At 40.4% G+C, this 27,029-nt stretch overlaps 1 protein-coding gene across 1 annotated transcript in view; it reads left to right on the plus strand.

Moving 5' to 3' along the window:
- Nucleotides 1-18,176, plus strand: part of LOC113164451 (phenylalanine--tRNA ligase, mitochondrial-like) — a 63,254-nt gene extending 45,078 nt beyond the window's left edge. The window contains exon 4 of the mRNA XM_026363759.1: nt 17,273-18,176. Within this exon, the coding sequence (XP_026219544.1) occupies nt 17,273-17,411 (139 nt within the window). The 3' untranslated portion in view covers nt 17,412-18,176. The remainder of the gene's footprint in view (nt 1-17,272) is intronic.
- The last annotated feature ends 8,853 nt before the right edge of the window (nt 18,177-27,029 follow it).

Below are 27,029 nucleotides of genomic sequence, written 5' to 3' on the forward strand. Positions count from 1 at the left end.
AGTGTGTACTGACTGTGAGCGTGGACACAAATCAGGCTGAGAGCAGGACAGATGTACAGGCTGATAAACAGCAGTTGTTTTTCCAGACTGAGGTGGTGGGTTTGCCAGGTTTTAACACTGGAGAAGATGATCACTGTAGAGGTTTTACTTGCAGGGTTTATTCCTGTCTGTAGTCTAAGGTTTAAAGAACTGTTGCATTTTAATCCTCACAGTTGCTGTTTATTTATTCATTTCCAGTCTATCCTTCATCAAGTTTCCAGTTTTACATGCAAAATATGGTCATTATACACCAACTAAGTGAAGACTGTTCTCTTTATATTTGTAAGTTTATTGACATCTAATTTATTCTACTTTAACACTTATTCAAAAACAAGTTTTTGAGTGCTTAGATGCATGCTAATGTTAGTTTAAAAGTTTTCAAACGTACTTACAAAAGTCACCTCAAATTTATATATTTATTATTATTATTAAAATACTTTATTTTCCATTATATCACCAAAATCCCCAAACCATATTTGGTTTATAGTCATACAGGACAAAGAAAAGCAAAGTAAGTTAAAGAAAAAAAACTGAGTGTGAATATAAGTGAAGAGAGGGAACTGAGGAATGGGGAAGATGAAGAGGAGGAAGAAGGGAAGAGGTAGTGGAGTCTTTCTTTATTGACTGTTTCTGCTTCAGTGTCCTTTTCTACTGTGACCTCAATCACAAGTGTGTGTGTGTGAGTGTGATGAGGATCGATCCAGGTAGATTGACTTCTTATTGTCTGGGGATGAGGATGAGCGACACAGTCAGACACAAACTCGAGTCCTTAAGGCAGACTGGTGCTAACATCGCTGCAGGAACCGAAGAGCAAGAAAATCAAATGTATGAAACAAAAGGATGAGAAATATTTCATTTATTGTTGTCTGTGGTGTAGTAACCAAACAAAAACCTTAAGGTTAATTTTTAAAATCGCCATCATGTTGTAGGTAGAAAAAGATGCAGAGAGAACGAGCACAGAGGAAGACGTATCCAAACCTTAACACGCGAAGAAGGGTGACCAACTCCAGTCCATAGAAAAAAAGCTGAAAGTTTTTCATCAGTCTACTCACTGAGACTGGTTTGTCAGCTAGGTTGTATGAGACACAAGCTTTTTAAAGAATGTACAGCTGAACATGATATGAAATTCAAAACTCAGCAGACTGTGCACACCAATTAATTTATTGTGCTGAAAATGCAAAGAGCAGCTCAGAGCGCTGTGTTTTTCATGTTATTAGTCAAGCATATTGTTGATGCCTGTGAATAAACTGGCCTGAAACTAAAATAATTTAATTTGTATGACAAATATCACACATGTACTGTTCCTCTCCCTGTGGAACTAAATCATTGAGGAACATCTACAGAAAGGGTTTCAGTGACACAAACCCATTGCTTTAACATAATGACAAAGGCAGCAATGTTACGTATCGCACATCAGGACTTACCTGTCCTCAAATCATTAAACAACAAAGTTACAAAGGTTAGTCAGAGGAGATGTATGAAAAGGGGATATTAACTTTCTATTGGTCCTACAGTCAACAGTTTGCGGGCTGCCAGCTTAAAGTATTGACACACTGTAAGACAACAGGCTAGTGTCAACCACAAGGTCAATGATTGCAGTAATTTATACTGATTCTGGAAGACCCCTGAGACCTTTGTCTGTCTCTCAGCAGTTTTCTCTGTCTGTCTCTGTTTGGTTTTTGATTCTCTCAGCAAAAAACGTCCCCAACAGAGTCCTCAAACATCAACACAACCAGTGTTTTCTCTGCTGACCTCTCAGTGCAGATCATATCAGTCAAAGTTCAAATATCCAGCGAAGGAAAGAAGAGAGGAGGCAGAAATGAGACACACAGTGTTAAAGATTTTTGTCTTTGCTGGGCAGACAGAAGCTGCAGTGTCATGTTCATTACTTTAATCTATTTGCTTTTGAAAAATGTAGATATCACTCTATCAGTCTGTCTCTGTATTTTTATTCTGAGTGACTTACACTGCATACAACATTGTTAATAAGCAATGGATGCTGTATGTGAAATGCTTCCCCTCAGACTTATTCCTAGGATGTCTGCTGCAAACAGCTCTCTTGATCATTCCTCTGACTGGGCCTCTCCAAAAGGGAGATTATGTGCCTGTGAATTCATTCTGTAGTAGATTTACTTTCATGTTTAGGGTCATTGTCCTGCTGCATCACCCAGCTTCTTCTGAATTTTAGCTTGTAGACACTAACCCTGACATTATTGTGTAGACAGGATACCTTGAAAATTTGACAAGCTTTCACAATGATAAGCTGTCCAGGTCCAGGGGCAGCAAAGCAGCCCCAAATCATGACGCTCCCTCCACGGTACTTTACATATGTCAGTGTTAACTTTCCATGGTGGTAGGCAGTTCTCTTTCCACACCATGCATACTGCTGCAAAAAAAATGTTAAAATAAACATATATAAATAATAATAATCACAGTAACATTGTTGATTCAAGTGCACTGCAATTTTTGTCTTGGCAAACAAAAACAAACAGCATTACTAAACACTATAATGCCATTACTTTTTAAGAGATTGGTAATTATAATTATATGACTAGTGTATACAGGGGTGGAAGGTTTCATTGCATGTCACTGTTTTCAGTTTGGTTTGTTTGTACACAGGTTGTATTTCACTCAAACATACAGCAAATGTCAGACATTGCTGTGCAGAAATTTTACAAAGAGCTGCAAACACATTGTAGCGATAAAATATGGACAAATAAAGCAAAACTAATCCCTCATTCCCTGAGTCTGTAAAGAATGTATGAAAAATGACGCTGTGAGGCATATTACACAGTCACAAACCACCACATGTTGTTTCACATTCATAAACTTGTTCTGAATTAGTTTTTCTTCTTTAAATGTGGTTTGAATGTATAATTTGACTTAATATCACAATCGGGCCAGTAGAGGCACACATGTACAAAGAGTGACTGTCAGAGAATGTAAAATTGTCTTGGATGACTCACTCACCTCCGGGACTTCTGCAACAAAAGTGTGTGTGTTTGTATGCTGGTGTTTTTCATTATCTGTGACGTAGAGCTGGTAATTGAAAAGCAGAGAACCGTTTTCCGTGGTAATAGTCGCACTGACTGCTGGCCTCGCCTGAGAAAACACGATGGATTTCCACAGAAGAGTGAGAATCGGAAATAATGAGATGAAAAATAAATCCTCTTTCATTTCCCACTTTTTGTGTCCTACTGCCTTAGAAGTGAAACAGCCTGCTTCAGTGTGGGAGCACTAACCATGAGTCTGATGGAGAGAGACAACAATATGCTGAGTTTCTGCTCAGCCCTGGACTCTATTAGGCCTGCTGTTCCCAAACTGGCATCCCAGATCCCCTAGAGAGGAGCAACACAATATGACCCCACAAAGAAAAACACAAGATAGTGGTTTTTATTTATTTTCATCTTCTTTTTGAAGAATGACTTTAAAGAAGATACTGGAGGACAGAGGTGAACCTGTTATTTGGAGATTTTATTTGCATCACATTTACATTTAGTCATTTGGCAGACGCTTTTTATCCAAAGCGACCTACAAGTGGGGTTCAGCGTACAAGGCAATGGCAGGGTAAGGGTAAGGTCTTACTTAAGGACCCCTACTGGAGGTAGGCCACAGCAAAACACACTGACATCATATTGGGAATATATTGGCGTCAAGGTTTCAGCATCTGTGTTAGAACCATTAGACCCCTACTAAATATACATTATATGCATATTTCAGTACCAAAGTCGTAAGTAAAAGTTATAGAACCCCGACTATCCACAGCTTTTAAACATTAGCTAACCACTTTTGCTAATGAAAGCTTTACACCATGTTGTAGCTCAGCAGCTTTGCGTGAGCTGTGGTCCTGCATCTTCATCAGGAGGCGTTTGGGTCCACTAGTGCAGGTCACCTGCCTTTCAGAAGCACCCAGGGCACAATGCACACATTACGGACAAAAACTCAGGGAAACAGAATCAAAGCCTAAAAATATGCTTTGAGTTTACACATGTATAATGTCGGCTGTGTAGACAGCTGGACAGATTAAAACAGAAGCATACTGGTTGTGTAACAAGTGCAAAAACATGGCTGACAGCAGATTCAGAAGAAAACCCTAAATTTTCAGCTGTTTTACTAATTGTATATGATGTGCACACACATTTCAGATCATCAGAATTACTTATGAATCTACATAGCATCCTGATAAGAAGAGGCCGGTTATAGTTTTTCCCTCAACACTATGATTGTAGCTGATTTTTCACTTACACTAAGGATGAAGCCTGGCGCCATGTAGTCTGTAGCAGAGGCAAAGTACTTCTGTCTCTTAAACTAATCAAGTTATACAGTTACAGTTATACAGTTGTATCGTACAGTATGTGCACTGTGATGTTTCAAGTCAGCTGGACATTGAGAAATGTTGTGGATATAATAATCGATTGGCTGCATTATGAAGCGGTGGTGTTTTTCTGTTTACTCCTTATTTGACAGGACGTTACTTTGAATCCATGGATGCAAATTTCTGTTCTGTTATTAAAACTGGGAGGAGGAGCTGCTCTGTTTGAGCTGCTCTGTGCAGGCGGCAGGTTAACTCAACAACGCATTAACTGTATCGATCTGCACACAGACCTGAATCACAGCAAGCTCATGTTACCCGAGAGGTCATGAAAATGTATTATGAATGAAACACACACACACACACAGTTTCCCAGACTTTAGTGGTTGTGGAAAGGCACTCCTACTGCCTCCACTTTCCAGATAATGATGCTCTCTTCCTGCTTTCCTTCCATCTTAATTCAATTAATAGACACACACACTCATTCACACAGACTTGAGTGCCTTCCTGTTTGTCTTTCAACTCGTATCGACCCACCGTGCTTGCACACACACACACACACACACACACATACACACATACACAGATGGGTGGGTCTTGTGTTTTGCCTCCAATAAGTGCAGTGACTTCAAGTGAAGGACTATTGGATGAAAGAGGGACAGGAAAAACCACAAAGTGAGTGAGAGAGAGACTATATGAATGAGATAAGAAGACATACACAGTTTGTTTACTTCCTGCCAGTTTTTTTTTCTTTTTCTGATGAAAAACTAGTTTCTGAATTTAAAAAAAAAAAATTAATGAACTTTCCTCTGAGTTTCTTTAATTTTCCCTCCCTGATGGTGCTCGTCGTAAAAATAGTCTGATGATAATAATAAAATAATCTGATGAGCAGCAATTTGTCTTGCAAATTAAAAAATGCAAATTATACAGTTGAACAAACAAAAGTGTGTTGATCAGTAAGTCTCAGGTAACTCAGGTAACAGTGTCCGTTAAAGGAAGATTACACATTTATGCAGCCAAACCTTGTACAGCCCTGCCCACGGTACAGAACTAATAGAGAAATGTGAGCCTCACATTACTTCCAGACAGTGTTTTCCATTGTTTCATTGATTGTTTGTACTGTAAACATGATGGCAGCATTAAACAGAGACAGCAGCTGCTGCTCTTGTGAAGAGTAGACTAACCCCCACATGCACTAAATACCGTCCTTACTGAAATATAATAATTTTATGAGGTGAAATTAGTTTGGGTCATCTCATGTTTATGGACCTAACAATTACGTCTTCATTAGATGTTCTTGTTGAATGGTACAGGTGTCAGCTTAACGACATTATGTTGCATTTTGGGTTCTTGTAACCTTAATGTGAACAGATGTTTCTCAACCAGATTAATGACATTCTCACCATAATGTGATGTCTACAGCAGTTGAAACAACTATTTGCTCTGTTTCAGGCTGTTTCCAGACTGTACTGTAGATTCTGAACCTTCGCAGTAAGACAATAAAAATATAAATATATCTTCAATATAGTAACAACTTTTGTTGTTTTAGTGACAAAACTCATGTTTGAGTTCAAGAAAATTGTGAAGTTAAGCAAAAGAAACATAAACACATTGTGGACTTTAGCTGCCACTGATTTTATGGAAGAGCCACCTTCTCCTTAAATATTTATTGCTATGAGTGTGTGTGTGTGTGTTGTGTGTGAGAGAGAGAGAGAGAGAGAGAAACAAAGCGAGCGTAGTTTTATACTCACCACCGCTATGTGAAGTGACAGCTGCTGTGTTTAATGGCAGCTCTCTGGTTTAATCTGAGTTGTGTTTATGGAGTTTTAGGCAATGCTGCGTGTTAGTGTGTGTTTGTGTGTGAGTGGCCTACAGCTGCATGTGTTGTTAAATGTTTTATCGCTGCCTGTGGACAAAAACCAGTTTGCAGAAAGTCACTTTTTCAGAAGTGAAGGAAAGAATCTGTTTCCTCTAAGAAAACTTGTGTAGATGCTAAAATATTGATGTTTTAAATAGTTTGAAGGGAGTTTATGGTCCTACTGAGCAGTAAGTAAGTCATACCATTACAGTATTTAATCTGCAGCTTGATCCGCAGATTGGAGACAAACTATAGGGCTAGTGTAAGTGATCTTATCATTCATGAGAAGAATGAATACATAAAGTATGTAGAGAAATTCAGTCACCCAGCTCTCGCAGTTCACCTCAAAATGTCCAAGTTGTGCTACTGTTTGTCCCTTACTTTGGACAAAAGCTTCTGCCAAATGACTGAAGTAAATTTGTACAATTAGGCAATGTGCTAATAGACATTAGCAGCACACAAATTCATAGATGACGGCAGAATTTCTGTTAAAATAAAACAAAGTATCGTCTACGAAAAAGTTGAACCTCCCTTAACTAAATCTACAAAATAGTTATTCAGAAAGCGTTGGATAAGTAAATATATGCAAGAGCAAATGAAAATGCAGCGTGCATGCTGAACTTTTAACTGCGTACCTCTGTGACATTTTGTTTATTAGAATGACCTATAGCTTAATTTTACCAATGATTTACTTTCTGCTGTACATTCACATAACAACAACATTTAATTTACAAAACACCACAACAAGAGACAGACAAACAGAAATAGTAATAAAACACTGTCACAGTTTCTTTATTATCTTCATCTACAGTATAATTTCATACTGTGTTAGAGCTGATCAGGGAGAAAGATGATACAAAAATACGGTGTGAAGTGAAAGGAGCAGCTGCATACAGGTGTTTCAAAAACAGCAGGAGGTTCTGTATTGAAGCTCGGCTTCTCTGCAAAACAACAGCTGTAGCATGAGATAATGGTAAAGATAGACTATTTTAAAACCTTACTATCTGATTGCTGCAGTTTGTCAAAGTGAAAAACCTGACACAGTCGAATAATGATAGACATACTTTAGATTCATTGTGACACTATGTGTCGTCTGTATAAATAAGCGTTAATTTCTTCACTGTCAGAGGTTTTTATTTACAGTTTTCAGTACATAGTCTAGTACACAGCAGAGAGGAACTGCTAACAGCAAATTCAGCATACTTCATGTTCCAAAGTTCTAGGCTCTGATCAGGCAATTTGTCCATTTTGTCCATATGTTTGGCAACGCTGGTCAGTTTATTACCCACATCTCTCCTCATGTGGGACGCCCAACCTGATGGAGAAAGAAAAACTAAAAGGTGAAAACAAAAATCTAAAACCAAACCTCTCAAAATTTCCTCCTCCTGTTAAAGGTCAAGTGGAACGCTTAACGAGCAATTAGCGGCGAGGAAATGCCAACGAGGCCGTCAGCTAAACTGCTGTCTGAATTATTCACTACTGCAATGGAAAGAATCGCGGCCCATCTGCTCGGAGCAGCCTATTGTGCACCGCTAATGTCAAGTGGATTTGCATTAGTAAGAGCCAAGAATCATGGGTAATGAGAGTGTCCCCCTGGCAATATTTGATTCTGCATTTCTATCTCGATAAGCTCTGTGCAAATTTTGACTCATGCTGGTTTTTAAAGGTCGGTAATGGTGATGATGGTTTCTGGACCGTCGCTAGCAAAAGTTCAGTTGGGGGTTTGTGCCATGTTCTTATTTTTATGTCAAAGAACTTTCCCAAACTCCATCAAAGCTGTGTTTGATGTTAAAATAGTTTGAAGGCAAAAGATAAACCCCTTTATCCCTTAAAGTTTTCCCTTAAAGCGGAAAGTACACCAGTTTGGTGGTTGTTGTTGTTGTTATTACTTTAACTTAAACATCAAATGCAGTAAAAAATAAATATAAGCTCGCCAGTCAGTATTACAGCATTAAGTAAGTTATTTCAGCCTTTACATACAGTATATCAGTCTATTCTGCTCCCTCAGTAGGAGGTTTTTTGTTTTTTTTTGCAGTACATTTCTTTAAAGTAACTAGTAACTACATCTGGTAGATATAAATGAAGTGGAGTAAATAGCATGTAGTATAAAGTGAAAGTACTCAAGTAAGTGAATGTTTCGATCTCACCTGGATGACTGAGAATCTTCAACGACTCATGAACCAGTTTTCTAGTTCGGCGTCTTCATCAAACTAAAAGGCCAAAGTTTAACTCATTATTTAGTTTCAATTCTCTTTGACCTCTCGTGCTGGTTTCAAGCTAAAAACAAAGCACTGTACACCTGAGATAACTCATACTTCTCCGTCCTCCTCCATGTGTTGAGTATTTATTTAGGATGACATCATTCATGAGACCTCTTTTGTGAGCTGAACCAGAGATTCTCTGTGTCAGTTTCCAGAACAAACTCCTCCACATGCGTCTCTGATCCAGTTTTATCCATGACACACAGTCATGTAACACACGGTGACATGCTGAGACGTGTGTATCCTGCTTTCTGTTTAGCAGCACATGCAGCTCCTTATGATTCATGTCGTCTGTTTCTTTCTTTCTGATGAACCGACTGATGATCAGGAGGAGAGAGAGCGTGTGAGTCACGGTGGGCACTCATCATGTCTCCTGGTGCTGCAACAGACGGACAGTAGGCGACATGCACTGTATATATACAGTACATAGACACACACACACTCCCCGCTGACAAAAAGGCACACAGACTGTTTGATCAGTTTCAGCTTTTTCTCTGAGAGGGAGAGAACAAAGACTGCAAAGAGGGAAAGAAAGAAGTCAGCAGGTAAGAAAGAAATAGTTGGAAAAGGAAGGATGGAGACAAGAAATAAAGTAAAGAAGTAAAACAATCTGTGGGAATAACAGTAGGTAACAAGAAGAAGTCTGCCTCAACCAGCCAATCACGTTACTGTTTACAAGCTTGTTTTGTCCAGATTCATATTCTAATCAGTTCATCTATTAATCCAAGTTGACAATTAGACCAGAGGTAATGAAAGTCTCTCCAGCCTTTCCTGAGATTATGTATAACAAGACTGGAAAACTGGAAAAGCAAGAACTGGATGAACATGAGGTGACTGTGATCTTCACCTTTGACCTTCGGCCGCCAAAATCTTATCACTTCATCATTAAGTCCAAGTTGAAAGTTGTGCCAAATTTGAAGGAATTCCCTCTGAACGTTGCTTAGATATCACACTCACAATAACGAGGTGGTCGTATGGACAGAAAGATAAGAAAGAGACAGAAAGATGCAAAATGACAAGAAGTAAAAGAGAAATGAACAAGAAACAAAGAGGAAGGAAGACAGTATGGATGACAGGTGTCTAATAAGACGAAGAAAGTAGAAATAAGAAGGGACGGGATTAAAGGACAGGACGATGTATGAAGACAGGAAGTGAAAAACGAGTTCAAAGGATGTTAAGAAGAAATGAAAGAGGTGGTAAATAAAGGAAGGAAAGTTAAAAACAGAGAGAAAGTAAAAAGGACAGATGAATGTAAAAAGTGTAGTAATCTCAGATCACCTCTGTGGACCAATCAGGATCCAGCTTCATGAATAATTAATGAACTCAGTCTGGCTCCTCTGTTATTGAAACTACAATCTGACTTCAGCCTGTGTCTGTGCGTCTATTATTTCCTCTTCTGACAGACGGGCTCTACTACTGCAGTGATAGTCCCACTACACCACCTCCACCTCCACCTCCACCACCTGAGAGTGCTGGAAGCCCAGAGGGATCATCCTCCTCATCCCTCCCTCTTTCCTTCAATCCTCTTACTTCCCAGTGTTTCCCTCCTTCTCGTCTCTTCTTCATATTGATCATCACATGTTTTTACGCATCTATGTATATATATGTATAGAAAAACTCTAAATACTGTGTACTACTCTAATACTGTAATATGAAGTACTACTTTGGTTGCCCACTTATTTCCGCTGTACTAGACTATTTTCATGTACCGCCTCACACAGCTCCATCACTACATCCATCAAATTGATGATGAAATATGATGCCAATAATTCTAATAAGAAACTTTTATCAGTTGCTGCAGTGCTGATTCGTTTTCCTGCCAGTTATGTTTCATACTGCATTTCAGTGAAAATAGTATCCTCAGTTTATCAAAGCAACCGTCTTTTTGGATGAATAATCTGATGCCCAACAGTTCCCACCTCTGAAAGTCTTAGGCTTTTGTCTAATGGTTAATAGCAAAACTACTTATATATATTTGTGGGCATCGTGGAGTCGCTGTTAATATGTAGGAAACTCATGGAACGTCATGGCCCCATTCTTTGTACATGGACTACCAGGTTAGCTGTATAATATTGCTGATGAATACACAGTCCTGAATCCGTTGGTTCTTGGTCATATTGGGTAGTTGTCCTGGTATTTTGTCCTTGTTTTTCAAAATAAATCGCATAACAGGATCATCTAATCCAGCATCAGACTATCCAGCACTATTCATTTGATCCTGTATCTGTTTAACTACGTACAAAGAACAGGACCCTGTTGTGGCTGCGAAACGTGTTTCACTGTATCTTGGAACTGTGTGACTACACACACACACAGAAATAAGCACACGTTAGTCAGCTGTAGCTAGACAGCCCGGGTTCAAACCCTCATCCCCGACTAGACCGTGACCTATGACCTCGCTGTGGTGAGGCTGGAAAAATGAGACGAGCTTCCTCTTCAGAGACATCGTCTGTCTTTGACAACACCAGATTGTGGACAGAATCCTAGAGCCAGAGCTCCTGCACAGCCGGCTAACTGCTACAGAGCGGCTCTGACTAATTTATGCAGATGTATTAATAGATCACAGGCAGCTCTCACCAGGCCGTCGTGCCTTCGTCTCAGAAAAAAAAGGCCAAATAAACAAGTTAGGCAGAGAAGAGCTCTGTGTTCACGCTGCAGACTAAAAGGTTGGCTTCAGAAGGAGGCGGTTGTTTGCATATCTGCCTCCTGGATTAGTTTGATGTTGTTTGACATTTATACATTTACTCTTTTTTTTTACCAGACCATCAGACAGCAGAAACCCAACTTCTAATATTGTCATTATTTCCATGATAACACAGTGGTTCCCGAACTCCGTCCTCAGGCTCCTCTGTCCTGTTTGTTTTTCTTCATACTCTTTTTTAGTCGAACAACTTAAAGTACATCTGCAGTGTTTAATATTCCTGAGCTCCCATTTAAAAAATTACTACTCATCAACTTTTGGGGATTCTGAAAAGCAAAGACAGTCTATTCAATGAGGTTATAAAAAAAATCTCTTCATGTTAACATTAGTATCTAAAATATTCCTTTTAGTGTTTACTGTGTTTCAGGATGTTTAAGATGTAGATTTAACCTAACTGTTTTGTATCTGGAGTGTCACAGATGACAGCTGTGCTCATTAATATTCAAAATCTTTATTTAAATGATCTCATGATCATATAAATAAAAGTGTTTGTGTTCCGTCAGTGGTCGGTTCAAAGCTCCTCTTCCTTCCTGCCTCTGGTTTTCCCTTCCGCGTCCTCCGTCACCTCCAGCTGACTGTCCGTCCCAATTAGCAAGGATCTAAGTGGAGAGATTAACGAGAGGAGAGAGCCTCTGGTTCATACATACACACACACACACACACACACACACACACATCGTGGCCACTTAATAGAATACTAATTGATTTTGGTTCTTTTCTGGCCTGGTGGAGGGGATGAGGGAGGAAGGAAGGAAGAAAGAGGGAGGATGGGTGGTGCTTTGAAGGAGCAACAGACTCGTCTGATCATCCATTCTTTCAGGAGACATGAGGGCAAATATGGACTTTAATCCTCTTATGTAATCTGGAGAAAAAGGTGGAGTGATGGAGGAAGAAAGGGATGGTGGCGGGAAAAGGGGAGGAAACAGAGTTGAATGTAAGGTTTTTTACATTTAAATCAATTCCTCTAAAAGTTAGCAGATGTCTCAAATCCAGGTTTAGTTGCGTTTGTAATTTCCTGCTGAAGCTTTTGTGCCTTTGTGTATATTTTAGCCAAAGATTGTTTGTGAGGGAAGATGCTCCACTCTTCTGCACCACTGCAGAACTGAAAGTGGACTGAGTGATATTGTAGTTCATGCAAATGCAACAGAGTGATACATCCTTGCTCTAGAGGATCCTGTCAGTCATGTCTAGTTCCCAAAATACACTTTTCCCTCTTTCATTCATAAACTCAATATTTTTGAACTCTAATAAGTAGATATGTGTTTAAACGATTCAGGTTACCACATCAGGTCTTTATCTTTCAGCAGGATGTCTCACTATCTTCCAGCAGCACGTCTGTTCTCGGATCAGCACATATTTTCAAAAAGAAAACCACAAAATAAGAAAAGAAGGCAGAGGAACCTCGGGGGGGGGGGGGGTTGTGTCTTCTCACATCAGGGACGAGAACCAAAAAGTGACAGTGATTAAAAAAAAAAACAGAAAGGCGTCAAAACGAGGGATGATGAGGATCAGAGAAAGGAGGCAGAAAAGGGGAGGCTTCCTCCCTTACTCCACTCCTTGTTTTCCTCCTTCATCTCCTTTTCTCCTCTCCTCCTCCCTTGGGGTTTTACAGTATCAGATCTCTTGGTTTTCCCCTCTTCGTGTGAAGGCGGCACGATGCTTTCAAGGGCGTTGGCAGCTGCCGGAGTTTCCTCTCATCTTCACTTCTCTATGTCTATCGATCTCTCTCTCTCTCTCTTTTTATCTGTATCTCTCTCTCTATCTCTCCTTCTTTCCCCCTCTTCCTCCGTCTCTCTGTCTCAGACACACACATTTTCTCCCTGCTTGAATGAAACCCAACACTCATCTTTCATGCGTGTCCATGATCCACTTATATCTCTCCCTCTCTAGCTCTGTTTCCGAGTCACTTTCGCTGTGGCTCACCCACCTCTCTCTGAATGAAACGTTACACTCCTCTTTGAAGCACAGCTCCTCTCCATCCCTTTATCCCTCCATCTCTTCCTCCATCCAACCATCTGCTGAAGTCTGACATCAAATCGATCATGTTTTCTTATTGCTGTGAAGCCGTCTGCCATGTTTTCTGTCCTCCTCTGACCCTGTCCATGGATCCTGCGTTCTCTCTCCTCATTTCTGTTAATGTGAAAAAAAAAAAAAAAAACAATGTTTCGGGCACGAGTTGAAGATGACACAGAACAAATGCTGCAGGAAGAACAGGAGGCTTTACAAAACTTTTTGAAATGTTTCAATTCAGCAAAAGAAGCTAAAGTTCACAAATGTTATTTTCCTAAACACAAACAGCCACACAAGAGGTTTTACTTCACAGGTACAGTGGCTGATGTTTGAATTAAATCCAGATCCTTCCGATAAAAGAAAAGATAAAATGGGCAGTTTTCTATCCTCAGTAAGAATCAAGCTCATTCTTTGTGCCTGTACGTTTGTACATGTTTCTGAATCTGTCTACAAATGCAGCCTGAGTTGAGACTCACCATTGACAAATGCACATACATGAAGTCACAGTGACCGTGACCTTTGACCTGTGATATTGCTTTCAAAAGAACAGATAGAACTGTAAATGTAAATGTAAATGTAAATGTAAATGTAAATGTAAACTGTTTTGATTTTGCTAGTCACAGCTCACTGTGTGCTCATGTACTAATATCAACTCTACTGTAAGTCACAGAAACTCGTGGAGAGAGTTTAATTTTGCACAAACACAGACTCATGTATGAACTGATTGGAACATGAGTCTTGACGGACATGGTTGGCAGAAAGAGGCACTTCTCCCTTTTTATTGCCTGTTGTCATTGTCCAGTGTCAGTATTAAGACCTGTGATGTGGACGTAGCTAAACACTGTGTTCATTTCTGTAACTTTTGCAGAGCCTTTAAACTTGTAGTGAGATCTCTGTGAACATTCAGTGTCTTCGACTCTCTGCTAGGAGATTGTGGTTGTAAAATTAATTTTAAGCAGTGGCTGTTTTTGAAAGTTGTCTGTGGTGAAGGTTTTTAATCGAGGGCTGCGTCTGCACTATAAGCTGTTTAAAAAAAAAAAAAAAGAATCTGGGATTGCACCATAGTGGAGAAATCTGCATCATGTATTACTTCATGATAAGATCACTCACACAGTAACGTAGGCATTCAATGAGTTTCCTCTCTCTACTGGTTGCTTTTCATACTATAAAGTTTGCAAAATCTTTGTTAAAACCTACTATGGAACTTTTTTGGACAACAATGTGCAACACATTTATTCCCTCTGCCTGTGATTCTCATTCTGAACCGGCTGAGAAACAGTCAAATGATCCAATCAGTGACTAAAAACTAAATATCTAACAGTTATAATGAAACTACAAAACTCCCTATGAGGGCTTCTTCTGTGAAGTATTTATTGACACACACACACACACACACACACACACACACACACACACACAGTGTTGATTAAAGTTACGTGTGTAGGAACAGAACAGAAAATAAGTTGTCAAGCTTATCAGTTTCAGTTTTGTTTTAATTGCTGCAGCGAGCTATTCATAGAATTTTAATTGCTTATGATGAAAACCCCCCACTCTGTATTTTCATTTCTTTCACACACACACACACACACACACACACACACACAGCTACACATTATCACACTCGTTCTCTTGCTTCCCTTTGGAAAAGCACAAATTAAAGCGGTTTAATTTAAAGAGCAGGAGACCTCCTTCTCGCTGTAGCCGTGTGCTGATGAGTTTTGTTTCCAATGTAAAATCCCCGAGTTCCATCACAGAGTTAATTATGTTACCTGCTCTCTGAACGCACCACACACACACCAACTGAATCTCACTGCTGTAGTAATTCAAGCTTTTGCATTTGTTGGCATGTTTGCAGAAGCGACCTGCATGTTTGATGGTAGGTTTGGGGCGTTCAAACACGAACGACCTACATTCTGAACACCTGAACGGGATTAAATGCAATATCTGCACATAGAATAATGTACGCCCCTCCCTTTCATCCAATCAGAGTCATCTATTATGACGACACTCCAAAGACACAGTAATATGAACATGCCCCTACCGTCCAAATGCAAATCTACACCTTTGGTGCATGTGAACTGCATATAAAAAAAGAAACCTGGTATTTATCATAGAGTGTTGTGCACACAAAATAAATCGCCCTTCAACTGCTCATGCAGATTCATTTACATACAAAAGCAAAATAAACAATTACAAACCCCAGAAAGTCCCAGTACAGTTCTAGAAAACATAAAAACGTTACAGATGTTGTTCAAATATACACAGACCCTATAGCGCCTTCAGTCTAAATGTTCATGTGCTCCAGCTCCATATGTTCATGTCCCATCACTGAGCTTCATGTGTGAACACGCGTGTCTGAGATCTACTGTACATGCTCATTTTTCATGCATATTTATTCAATGTAATCCTGTTTAGTGTGTGTGTGTGTTTATGTGCATAGTTCACAGGTGTCACTGTATTGATCCCCCCACCCCATCCTTGCCCCCCAGCTATGTGGGCTGGATAATGGAGACATCAATTATTCAACAACACTACAGTCTATCACATAAAAGAGCGTTCTGTGTGTGTGTGCGCGCACAAATATCATGTGTAATTGTGTTTGTCTGTGTAAGGTTTAGTCTTTTTCTCTCTCTCTCTCTGACATTTGCACCAAATGTACTCATGTTCAATTATTCACCAGCTGCTGAGAGAGAAAGAACGGCATAGAGAATGAATGGAGAGAGAGAGAGAGACGGTGTTGTGTTTACTTATTGTAGCTCTGTGTTTTATTGTGCTGTACGTCGCTTTGTCAACTGGATGAGGAGGAGGAAGGAGGAGGATATTAAGACGAGCGGTGATGGAGTCTCACTGAGATTCCTCATAACTAAAACTCCAGTTTCTCTCTACAGTGTGTCACGAGTCTCGCTGTCTGAGTTCAGATACAGTAGATATTTATTTAATAGCTTGTAATACACTCACATGAAAAGTCCAGGCCAGTTCAAAGCGGATTAAAATAAAAAGAAAACAATAAAAACATGTGTAATGAGCAGCGGTGAGAGAGGCCACTCTGATTGGCTGTTCTGCTGAGTGAGTAGCTGGAGACTTCAGCGCCATTTAGTAGCTTTAAACCATCTGTGGTGTGAAAATAGTAAGTATAGCTGCCAAGGCCCGCTTTGTTCGGCGTTTGTCTATCGGCTGTCCTGGTCGTCTTCTACTTTCCTTTCCAGGATGTTGGATACCGGCTGCTGTCCCCTGCTGGTACAGAGGGTCATTTAACTAGTGCTTCTTGGTCTTCAGATAGGACTCTTCCACCAAACCAGGTCCCATTCAGAGCCAGTTCTTTGTGTTTCGACAGGCAAAGAACTGAAAGAAAGAAACTGGGTCCAGAGTTGTACCAACTCTTTGCTGGTCTAGCACCTGGGTGATTAACACGACCAACAAGATCAACGAAAGCTTTGTTGTAAAGATAAAAACCAGTGTATCATAACAAAAGCTGATATTTATCCAGTTTCTAGAAGAATTCAAACGTATTGAACTTAATTGATGTTTGGAGACCAGCAGCTCTTGGACAGAGACGTCAAGTCCTTCTTGTCGTGTTGGGTGTTGCTGAGAAGACGGATCGAGGACAGATCAGTTTGAGTTAGTTGAAAAAGATCAAGAGAGACTTCGTTATTTCAAACTAGTCTGAAACATACACTAACCCGTTTCTCTCTGTCTTCTCCATTTTAATTTATGTGTTATTTTAATTTGTTCCACTTTGTCCGACTCTGTTTTTATCATTGCTCTGCAGCGCGGCCAAAATCACAAAGTTGACTTGTCAGCTAATGAACTTTTTAATAGTCAAAGCCAAACTGGGAGGCTGAGCCGACTGAGGCCGGGCCTGCACCGACCCAGTGGAGCTCAAACATTAGGGCCAGACGACCTGCAGCAAAAATAGACTTGATGAGGAAGCGAAGTTTGTTGCTTCTCTTGATTTTAACCAGTTTTTAAACTCTGTTTTGGTTTTTGTAGTTAATGAACTCTCTCTCTCTCTCTCTCTCTCTCTCTCTCTCTCTCTCTCTCTCTCTCTCTCTCTCTCTCTCTCTCTCTCCCTGTCTCTCTGTTTGTTTCAGGACCGGCCGACAGAGTCAGTGTTATCGAATCATCTACCGCCACATGGAGCGAACTCTCACCCAGCAGGAGGTCGGACTCGTCCACAAGGAAATCGAACGCACTGCAGAGACCGAGCTGGGCGTGCAGGGCAGATTCTGAGAGACACAGAATTACACACACACACACACACAGAAACGCTTACATACATTTATATATATATACACACACATTCAGAGCTGTTAAGCAGCTTCGTCACGTCCTCTTGGCTGTGATATTTCGCTGCAGGGGGAAACGTGTTGACTTTAATACAGACGTCACAGCATTTGCTGCTGCTACCAGCGGTTTACACACACACACACACACACACACACACACACACACACACACACACACACACACACACACACACACACACACTCTTAGACCAGTACGTCATCCCTCTTCTGTTCCCTTCAGGATGAAACATCCACACTTGAAGCGTTTCATCTTTAATTTCCAAAATCGAATGTGTTGGGTCTCTGGTCACGCTCTGTCAGAGCTTTGTGACGTGTCGGCTCTGACGTGGATGTAGATTTTCTGACAGACAGAAGCAGCTGTTGTGTCTCTGATCACATTACTGTCTTTATTTATACTGCGTTTATAGAAAAAGTGAACAAATGTCACTGACTGACCAAATTAAACTACATAAACATAAGTAATGTGATTACTTTTGTCTTCAGCAGTTTCACATCAGATTATTTTCCATTACTAAATCTTATAGCATTGACCTGGAGGTAAGTTGGTTTCAGCCTAATAAGTTCCTTATTCAAAGCAGTCATCCTGTGAAGACTTTCATTATAGAATGAACTTGTTTTTGTTTAACTTTTTCATTCTCTGTGAATGCGTTTTGGTTTTTGTATCTTCATTAAAACAGTTTGGTCACGATTTGATTATAGTCTGATTATTCACCACCAGAACAAACATCTGCTTACTTTACCTGAACAGCTGCAGGTGAAGTCAGAAATGGCTCATGCAGGTGTTTCTCTGTGGTTTAAGTCAGTGCTGGGAGACAAATTTGACATAAAATTTGATTTAATACGCAACTGATCACTAGAGAAAAAGTCACACATCTACTTATTACAATGATATAATAATAAATGCTCTACCCTCTGCTCAGATCAGTCAAATGCTGCAAAACTGACGTCACGACGCATCATACTGGAGATAAATAATGACCTAAACATACAGAAAAGGCTACACAGGAGTTTTCCCTATAAGTCAGTTTCCCTATATCAGTTGCCTGTAAAAGTTGTCAACTTGACGTTAACCCCTTTAATCATCTTATAATAAGTGTCGACAGCGTGCAGGAGGAAACGTTTGTTTTGCATTTTCACCTTTCCTCCTGCTATTTTACATGTGTAGTTTACAGTAGATCTTGATCAATAGATGCATAAAGTCAGAACGAGGTCTCGTCTCCCTCCGTGAATCTCACAGTCTCCTGCAGAAATGTCACACACACACACAGACACACAGACACACAGGCCTCCAAATGTCACTCTGTCAGTTACTCTGTGCCAGTGTTGAGGCATTAAATGGCTTTGCCTGTCACTCCAGTCAGCCATGCAATGAATACTGGGAGGTTTCGTGTAGTGACTTTTTACACACACGCACACACTCATTTGAATGCAGCTCATTAGAAAATACATCCCTACTCACACACACTCACACACAGCATAACAACCACACAGCGCTGTGTCAGTGTGCTGTAACGATACGCTGGCTTAGGCTGCTACGATCATAGACTGGCACGCTGGAACCTCACACACACACACAGCTGCAGGAAAATGCCACTCTGCCAATCATGCAGAGAGAGGCTGTCTTCCTTGGATGGCTCTGCTCGTCACTCTGGTCGAGTTAAAAGTGAGCTCTGACAGTTTGAGGCCATGCTTACAGTTTGGACACACTCAGTAAATACACTTGAATTTTTAATCAGTGTGGCTGTTTTAGTGTTCAGGTGCTTAAGAGAAGGCATCAGTGACAGTGAGGACAGAAACATTTCCCTGAAACACCATTAACTCTCAATGAAACTTTCATAAATCTCTAAAACATCCCTAAACTCTCTGAATCATTCTTGAATGTGTCTGAAATATGCCTGAATATCCCTTAAACATCTGCCGATTTCCCACAAACACACATCCCTCTGAAACACCACCTGAATCTCCCCCACACTACCTGAAATCTTAGTAAATCAACTAGAATTTATCAAATCTTTATAGATCTTCATGACACATCCTTGATTTTCCCTTAAACAGTCTTGAATCTGTGACAGAAATCTTTAAATCTGCCTTAAAGATCTTTGAATTGGTCTCAAATATCAATGAATCGGACTCATCCTGGAATCTGTGTGAATTTCCTTCAAAGAATCATTCATTGGTAAGAATGTAAATCGCTCTGAAACATCATTAAATCTGCCACAAATACCTCTAAGTTTCATTGAATTTTCCTCAAGCATCCTTAAATTTTTCTAAGACCTTCTTGAATCTCCCTCTAACGTTGTTAAATCTGTTTCACACATCCTTCAATCTGGCATCAACGTTGTGTAATGACAGAATAATCAATTCTTGATTGGATTCTGAGATATTAAGTTACATTAGTTTCTGTTTCTGCACAGAGTGAAGCAACATCTGTAAATACAACGTAAAAAGATTTGATGAACCCCCCTCAGTGTGCGTGTGCGTGCGTGTACCCTCCCCGGGCTCTGTACTGTGTGTTGATTTTAACAGAACCTCTGGATTTAACTACAGTGAAAACGTCGTTTTAAAGCATGATGCGGTTGTTCACCTGAACGTAACGCTGAACATGTGGATTTCATCCGACTGACTCTTCTGTCCTTCAGACGTCTCCCTGGGACAAAGTGGTAGATTACTTTAAAAACACCTTCACACGCTCTCTCTGTTTAATCTCACACAGTCACATTCACACGTGTATTTCCTCGTCTCTTCCAGGCGGTGGTCCTGTGAGGTTTACCCTCCAGTGTGTCTGGTCAGGATTGATTGGATCTCGTACAGAGACTCAATGTGACCTCGTCCAGAATCAGACGTTCTGCACCGTCTGACTGATGCAGTGTCCAGATTCATTGTCTGTTTACAGACTGACGTGTTCAACAGCAACGGACAAATCTCCGTCATGAAGCTGGTTCCAGGGAGGCTGAAGGTTGTTTCTGTAGGATGCTACAGGTTTTAGAAGACTTCCAGACTTGTTAGGGTGATTCATGTTACAGACGTTGTTGTGAGGATTAAAAAAGTCACGGCTGATTCTGGCTGATTCAAGGATTTCCTTTCAAATAATTCAAGGAACCTTGAACCTTGTTTCTTCTGGAAACAAACAAAATCAGTTCAAGAATAAGTGAGAAGAACAGAATCGGACAAAAGCTTTCATGACAACATGAATGCAGTTGAAATAGTTGTGGAAGTTTGAGAGTTAAGAAACAGAAATATAACATTTCCTTTCATATGAACTCCTCTTCAGCCCATGTTTCAGGTCCGCTAATTTCTCCAGTGCATGTTCGGATTTGTTCTTTTTCTCTTGATTCGCTGAATAAACTTGCAGGAATACAGAAGTACGTCTGCATGTGTATGAGTTACCCAAGCTGTGACATGTCACACACTGGCCTTAGTTAGAAAAACACTTGCCCTGAACATTTACATCCTGATGAAGGAAACACACACAGTAAGTGGAGAGTAGAGGAACATTAAACTTTTAGTTTTACAGTATTCAGTACTCCACAGCTGCACACTCTTTATAATAAAATACAAACGAGAACAAACTCCAGCCTCTGATCCAGACTGCTCCAGACTAGTAAACTACATGTGGATCTCCTACATTGAAGGTATGTACTGTTCTGTTTATTTTGACATCGTTGACACTGTCTTTTTTGAAGGGTTACTCCTACTGTTTATTTATTTTTTGTGCACGTGTGTGGACTTTGCATCTGTCGTCTAAGGACGTGTCCATCAGAAGACATGTGGAAAGTGTCAATTGTCCTCTCAACCACAGATGGAGTAAGTGTATTTCCCAAAACTATTCCTGGTAAAATGGAATAAATGATAAAAGATTGGGGTTACACCTGTACAGTTTGTGTTTTAATCAGTTCGTTGTTAATCTCAGATGTGTGTTGCAGCGTCACGTCCAGACAATCAGAGCCAGACAGACGCAAACAGCCAGAGGACCAGAACTGGCCGAGGGGCAAGAAACCTGTGCACACACACAGACAGGAAGAGGCCATCCATCAAACATCCTGATGCTGCTCTCAAAGGCCAAACCAGCAGCACACACACACACACACACACACTGCCGCTGCTCATTTGTCTCTTCTGCATTTTGACCTTTCTGTCCCTGAATCTCTGTCACACACAAACTACTCTGGCGTGATGTGATTCTGACATCGCTTCGCATTGTGAAGCGTAAAGCCTTCTGGTCTCTGGCGGTCCTGTTCCTCCCTGCAGGTGCAGATGTTAGTCGTCATCTGTAAATGAATCAGCTTGCTGCTTCTCACAGCCAACGAACCAGCAGCTCCTGTTCCTGCCTCTTGATTTCATTACACTTCCATTGTCAGTTTTAACACAGACCTGGGAGAAGTCTTTGTGTGATTCTCAGTTCCTCATTTAGACTCGTCGTGTCAATGACATGTGTACTCACTTCACATCCGATCTAATTCCTCAAATACAATAAGAGAAGATATAAATATCCTGTCTGTGTCTGTCAGTATACAGTATAATTATACGATTTTTTTTATCCCTGGAGTGGAATTAATGATCATATCATCATCAAAACTGTGTATTCGGCAAATTAAAAAAGCTCAAACGTTACCAGCTGCACATGAATGCGTCTGTAATTATATCCTATAACTCATGTGAAATGAGCCATTCAGCATAAAGAGTGTTTTACTCTTATTATTTACTTTTATTTTTGGTTTTAAAAGCATTTTTGAGGCTTCAGTAACATTTGTAATGTAGAACCTTTACTTGTAAAAAGATTATTTCTACACTGCGGTTTTGCTACTTTAATTAAAATAAATGATCTGAGTACTTCATCCATATTTGACCCTGTTTGCCCTGAACTTCATCTTAGACATGGAAGTTAATTCAAGTCTGAGAGCGAGTCCAACACGTCCTAAAATCATGATAAACCTCTTATACAACAGGACCCTTCGTGTGGTGCTCACGTTTTATACATTTGAATATTTTTGTTATGTAGTGTAATTGAATTCAACACCACATTTTTCCAACCTTCCTCTCTTGATGTTTCCACACAGGAAATGAGCATTTTACTAATTCCCATCATTCCTGGTTTAGCAGAGACGGTATCTAGATCCAATCAGCTGTAACTGAGAACTCCACATGTGAAGTAAACTCTTAACATGTAACAGTCATTTCCCAATTTAAATGACTCCATATATTCCTCTGCATACTGAATTGTTTCAGCAGCAGGTTTTGAAAATGATATTGCAGAGTAAAGACAGAAGAATAAAAATAAATCCAGTTGGGGATTCTGAATAAAACCACACTGTGACCCTGAAATGAAAAAAGAGGGGAAGTGATGAGCAGCAGCTTCACATCCTGACAGAAGCTGCACTTATCTGTGTGTCTTCACTCGTTTTCTCCTACTTTGATGTTTGTCTTTCCTCATCTTATACTTTTCTTTTTCTCCGTCTCTCTCTTCCGTTCACACTACTCATGCGTATTGGCTCTCTCCTCTCTCTCGTGGTGTTTGCAGTTGAATGAATTGTCGACCGTTTCAGTCACGATGAATATGAAGCAAACCCGATGCCCCCACTGTGCGCCTGTGTGCGTTCTTGGGTTTTCACTTGATCTTTGCAAATCCACTAAATGCATGCATCCGCACACCCACACCGCGTCTCCAACGTCCGCTTGTGCGTGTTTGTGTGAGTGAGTTGGAGGGCGGGCGACTACACCCATCTGTCACCCTCCCACCCCTCTTCTCCCTCGTTGGCTCTGTAAGAGACAATAAGAACATCAGCTCAAAGTGCCTGGAATGAAGAATGAGAAGAAAACCAACAGGAGCAGAGGTTTTTGTTAAATATGATCTAATAAAATACTGATCAAAGGAACAAATCCTCTTCAATTCCATGTGTTTTTAGGAGAAACGTAGTTTGTAAACAGGTTTTTTATTCACTTATCACTAGTGTGTGCTTCACATTATTAAACAGTTGCTTACTTCAACAACCAGTAGTTACAGAGCAGTGTCGACTGTTTTATCTCTGTTTTTGGTCTCCACTAACTCTGGAAAGAAGAATATGCACATTTGCAACTAAATGCTCCACTGTGTTCACCAACTGGTCCCTGAAAATGTCTGTGTGCTGTTTGCTGCTGAGCACGACATGGACAGAGGCTTTGTAGAACCGTTCACTCTCTCTGCTGCTTCTTGTGAACCAGTACAGTAACGTTTTATCCAGGCACTAAACCAAGACCTTACCAGCTTTAATGAATGGATTTATGAATAGTTTAGACATGTTAAGATCCATCTATAAAGTACACACAAACATTTATGGATTATTGATGGATTATTATAGAATTTAAATTAATGATTAATTCAACATTTATCTGTGACTGACTTGTGGCAAATTGAGAAACTCGTTACCCTTTAATAATAGCATTTATTACTGCAGACTTGATTAATTTACCTGCTAACAAAGCGTCATGGTGAAGGTTTCCACAGTCTGACAACCCAAAAGTTTCTCTCCTTAATGGTTCTAACTGATTGATGAAGCATCTATCTTAAATGATCTATTAATAACAATAATACGGCTATCAATAAAATGTGATGAAGCCTCATCAGAAAGCGTTAACTACACCAGTTATTCGTAAAACACCACCTGATGCCCAGACTGTGCTCAGAACTGAGCTGATCTGAACTGCAGATTGTGTTTTCAGTCAACCTCAGTTATTGGATGCATCTTATCAGCATGTACCTTGGAACATGCATTAACTTCATCTACTGCAGTTTGTTTTGCTTTTATGGAGGAAATTAATTCCTGATGAGTAAAAATAAAAACAAGTCGCAGGCGTCTCCTGGCATCTTAACTGCAGAAATGGCCTAATAATCTGTCCAACAGCCAAGAATTACTGCTCTCGTAGAAAATCACGACGAGGAGCTCAAGCAGACAGTTTCTCCCCGGAGAAATTATTCTGACCACCTCAAGAGTTGAAAGATTAAGTCTTTATTCTTCTATTCTCACCAAAACAGGTGACAGCTTCAGTAGTACAGATGAGACCCCAGACAAATCAGTACAGTTTAAATGAGCATTTATTATAAGAGGCAGGGTGTGATGTCAGGAACCTATTCCTCACACACACACACACAGAGGCCTAAGCACAACAGTTAAAGTTTGCATAACTGTGTTTATCTGAGTGTACAAAACTACTTTAAGTGTAATATATATGCAGCCTACAACCTGTAATATGTGCTATATGTGATCTGTATAAAGACCAAACAGGAAGTGTCTTACAATCAGTTTTATTTTAATACTCACTATGATGAATTGATTTCACACACAGTCTTTATTTAAAATTACATTCACATCAAGCAGTTTGGCTTTAATGTCCTCCTTAAAGGCTGCTTTGAAGTCTCAGTATGAGTCAGTGCCACCAACTCTCTCTCTTTTCACAACCAGCTCCATCGTTGCTGCACCTTCATCACAGGTGGATTTGGTTTCAAAACCAAATACACGGGTCATGTTCACTTTAATGACCCGTAATCAGTCTTCTGCCACAGACACAGAGGTGTAGGAGCTCCCTAAACCCACTTTCCTCCATCTCCCAGGAACACTGCAGCTGGGAATTCTGGGAATGGCAGCCCCACACATCACAGCCCTCTAAGGATGCTGGATGAGGACTGGTTGCCATGGTAATTGAACTGGGTTATCGTTTCTTCTTTCTCTTTCTCATCAGCAGGGTGTTTTACACTCAGATTGATCTGCATACTCCTACCTCTTCATATTTCAGCACTGCACCGTAATGGAAACACACACACACACGAATGTAGTGGATGTAATGGGTTTGAGTTAAGTAGCGTATTGGAAATGCCAAGCCGATGTCTCAGAAGCTAAATCAGCCACTGTGTGTGTGTATGGGTGTGTGGAGGGCAGGTATTTTTAGAGATCAGATCCAGGCTGTTAGCACGCCTCGTTCAGCGCACACACATACACACACAAACACACTGTCAGGTTGTGTTGAAGAGGTTTTATCCATGGAGGCGAAACAAAACACCTCAGGAATCCCTCATCTATCGTTGTGAATAGCAACAGACTGAGAGAGAGGGGAGTCCTCCCTGTATCTATTACATCTTCTGTTATTCAGAGCGACAGAAAAAGAGGACATCAGCATGTGTGCATGATGTGGATGTCGTCATGAGAACCAGTTCGTGTTTTACACCTTGAGAGCGAGGACATTTCGACAAACCACTCAAAGACTGGCTTTAGGAGTGGACGCTTGTAATTAGAGGTGGTGAGATGTTTCATGATTCGCTCACACAGAAGAAGGCTTTCAAGCTGACACACCTTTCAGTGCTGAAGTCTTGTTTTACTCTTGAATCCACTTTGCCAGTGTCCTCCTAAAGACAGAATACAAACCTAGCCAACTAATGCTACCTTTACCGTCCTCTCCTCAACACACAGGCAGTATTATTTAATTTGGGTTAAATATCTATAAACCACAACAAACTCTTAAGGCACTTTACAGAAAACCCAACAAATCCCACTTAAGCAGCACTTAAAGGAAAAACTCCCTTTGATGGAAGAAACCTCCAGTCTCAGAGTGGACGGACATCTGCCTCGACCGGTTGGTGGTGAGTGGGAACGGGGAGAGACAAAAGAACAACTAACAGCAGACTGGGATGGTTGGTTGGATGATTGCAAATTGGAGACATACAGCTCAGAGGCAGGAGATACTTGCAGAAAAGTAGTAGTAGTAGTAGTAGTTAGTAGTAGTAGTAGTAGTAGTAGTTGGTAGTAGTTAGTAGTTAGTAGTTGCAGTAGTCCTTCTCTATCTGTCTCAGACGATCCTGAGACATAATAATTGTACAATCTCTTGATCATGTTTTGGGTTTTCTTCACAGCCTCCAACCCGCTGGCTTACCCAGAAACCTCCAATTGAAGGTGCCCCAGAGGCATCCTGATAAAATACTCAAACCCCATCTCCTCAACATGCAGGAGCAGTAATTCTAATCCTAGATCCCTCCAAAGCTTCTCATGCTGATTCTCTCTCTTCAGCACAACAGTCTGATCAAATGTCTGCACTCCACTTTACCCTAACTTGTGAATAATACCACAAGATACTGAGACTTTTAATTGAAACTTCATACAGAAGTTATGTAAATGTTGAAGTTAACGTTACATTAACTTCTAATTAAATACATACTGGAAAATATCAACGGTACAATCAGGTTACTGATACTGACATCGTGATCTAGCTGTAAGAGCGACAGATGCTGAATGGGTTAATGTTCTCAGCCTTACATTGTGAATCAAACAGCAGTGTTGTGTTGCGATTCATCTCACTTTCACTGCAGCTTCTTGAAACGAAACCTCAGACTTGGGGGTTTTTCAGATCTTTTCTGTTCGTGCAGAGGCAGAGCAGCGCTGAAAGCTTTTGACTTCAACACTGAGACAGGCAGAGAAATGTCTTCATTTTCCTCACTTTCTGATCCTGTTCCTCGCTTTCATCGCCCCGTCTACATCTTCATCACTCCCTACTCTCACTCCTCCTTTTTTCTTCATTC

The sequence above is a fragment of the Anabas testudineus genome, chromosome 2 (genome assembly GCF_900324465.2).
Source record: "Anabas testudineus chromosome 2, fAnaTes1.2, whole genome shotgun sequence".
NCBI classification, from domain to species: Eukaryota; Metazoa; Chordata; class Actinopteri; order Anabantiformes; family Anabantidae; genus Anabas; species Anabas testudineus.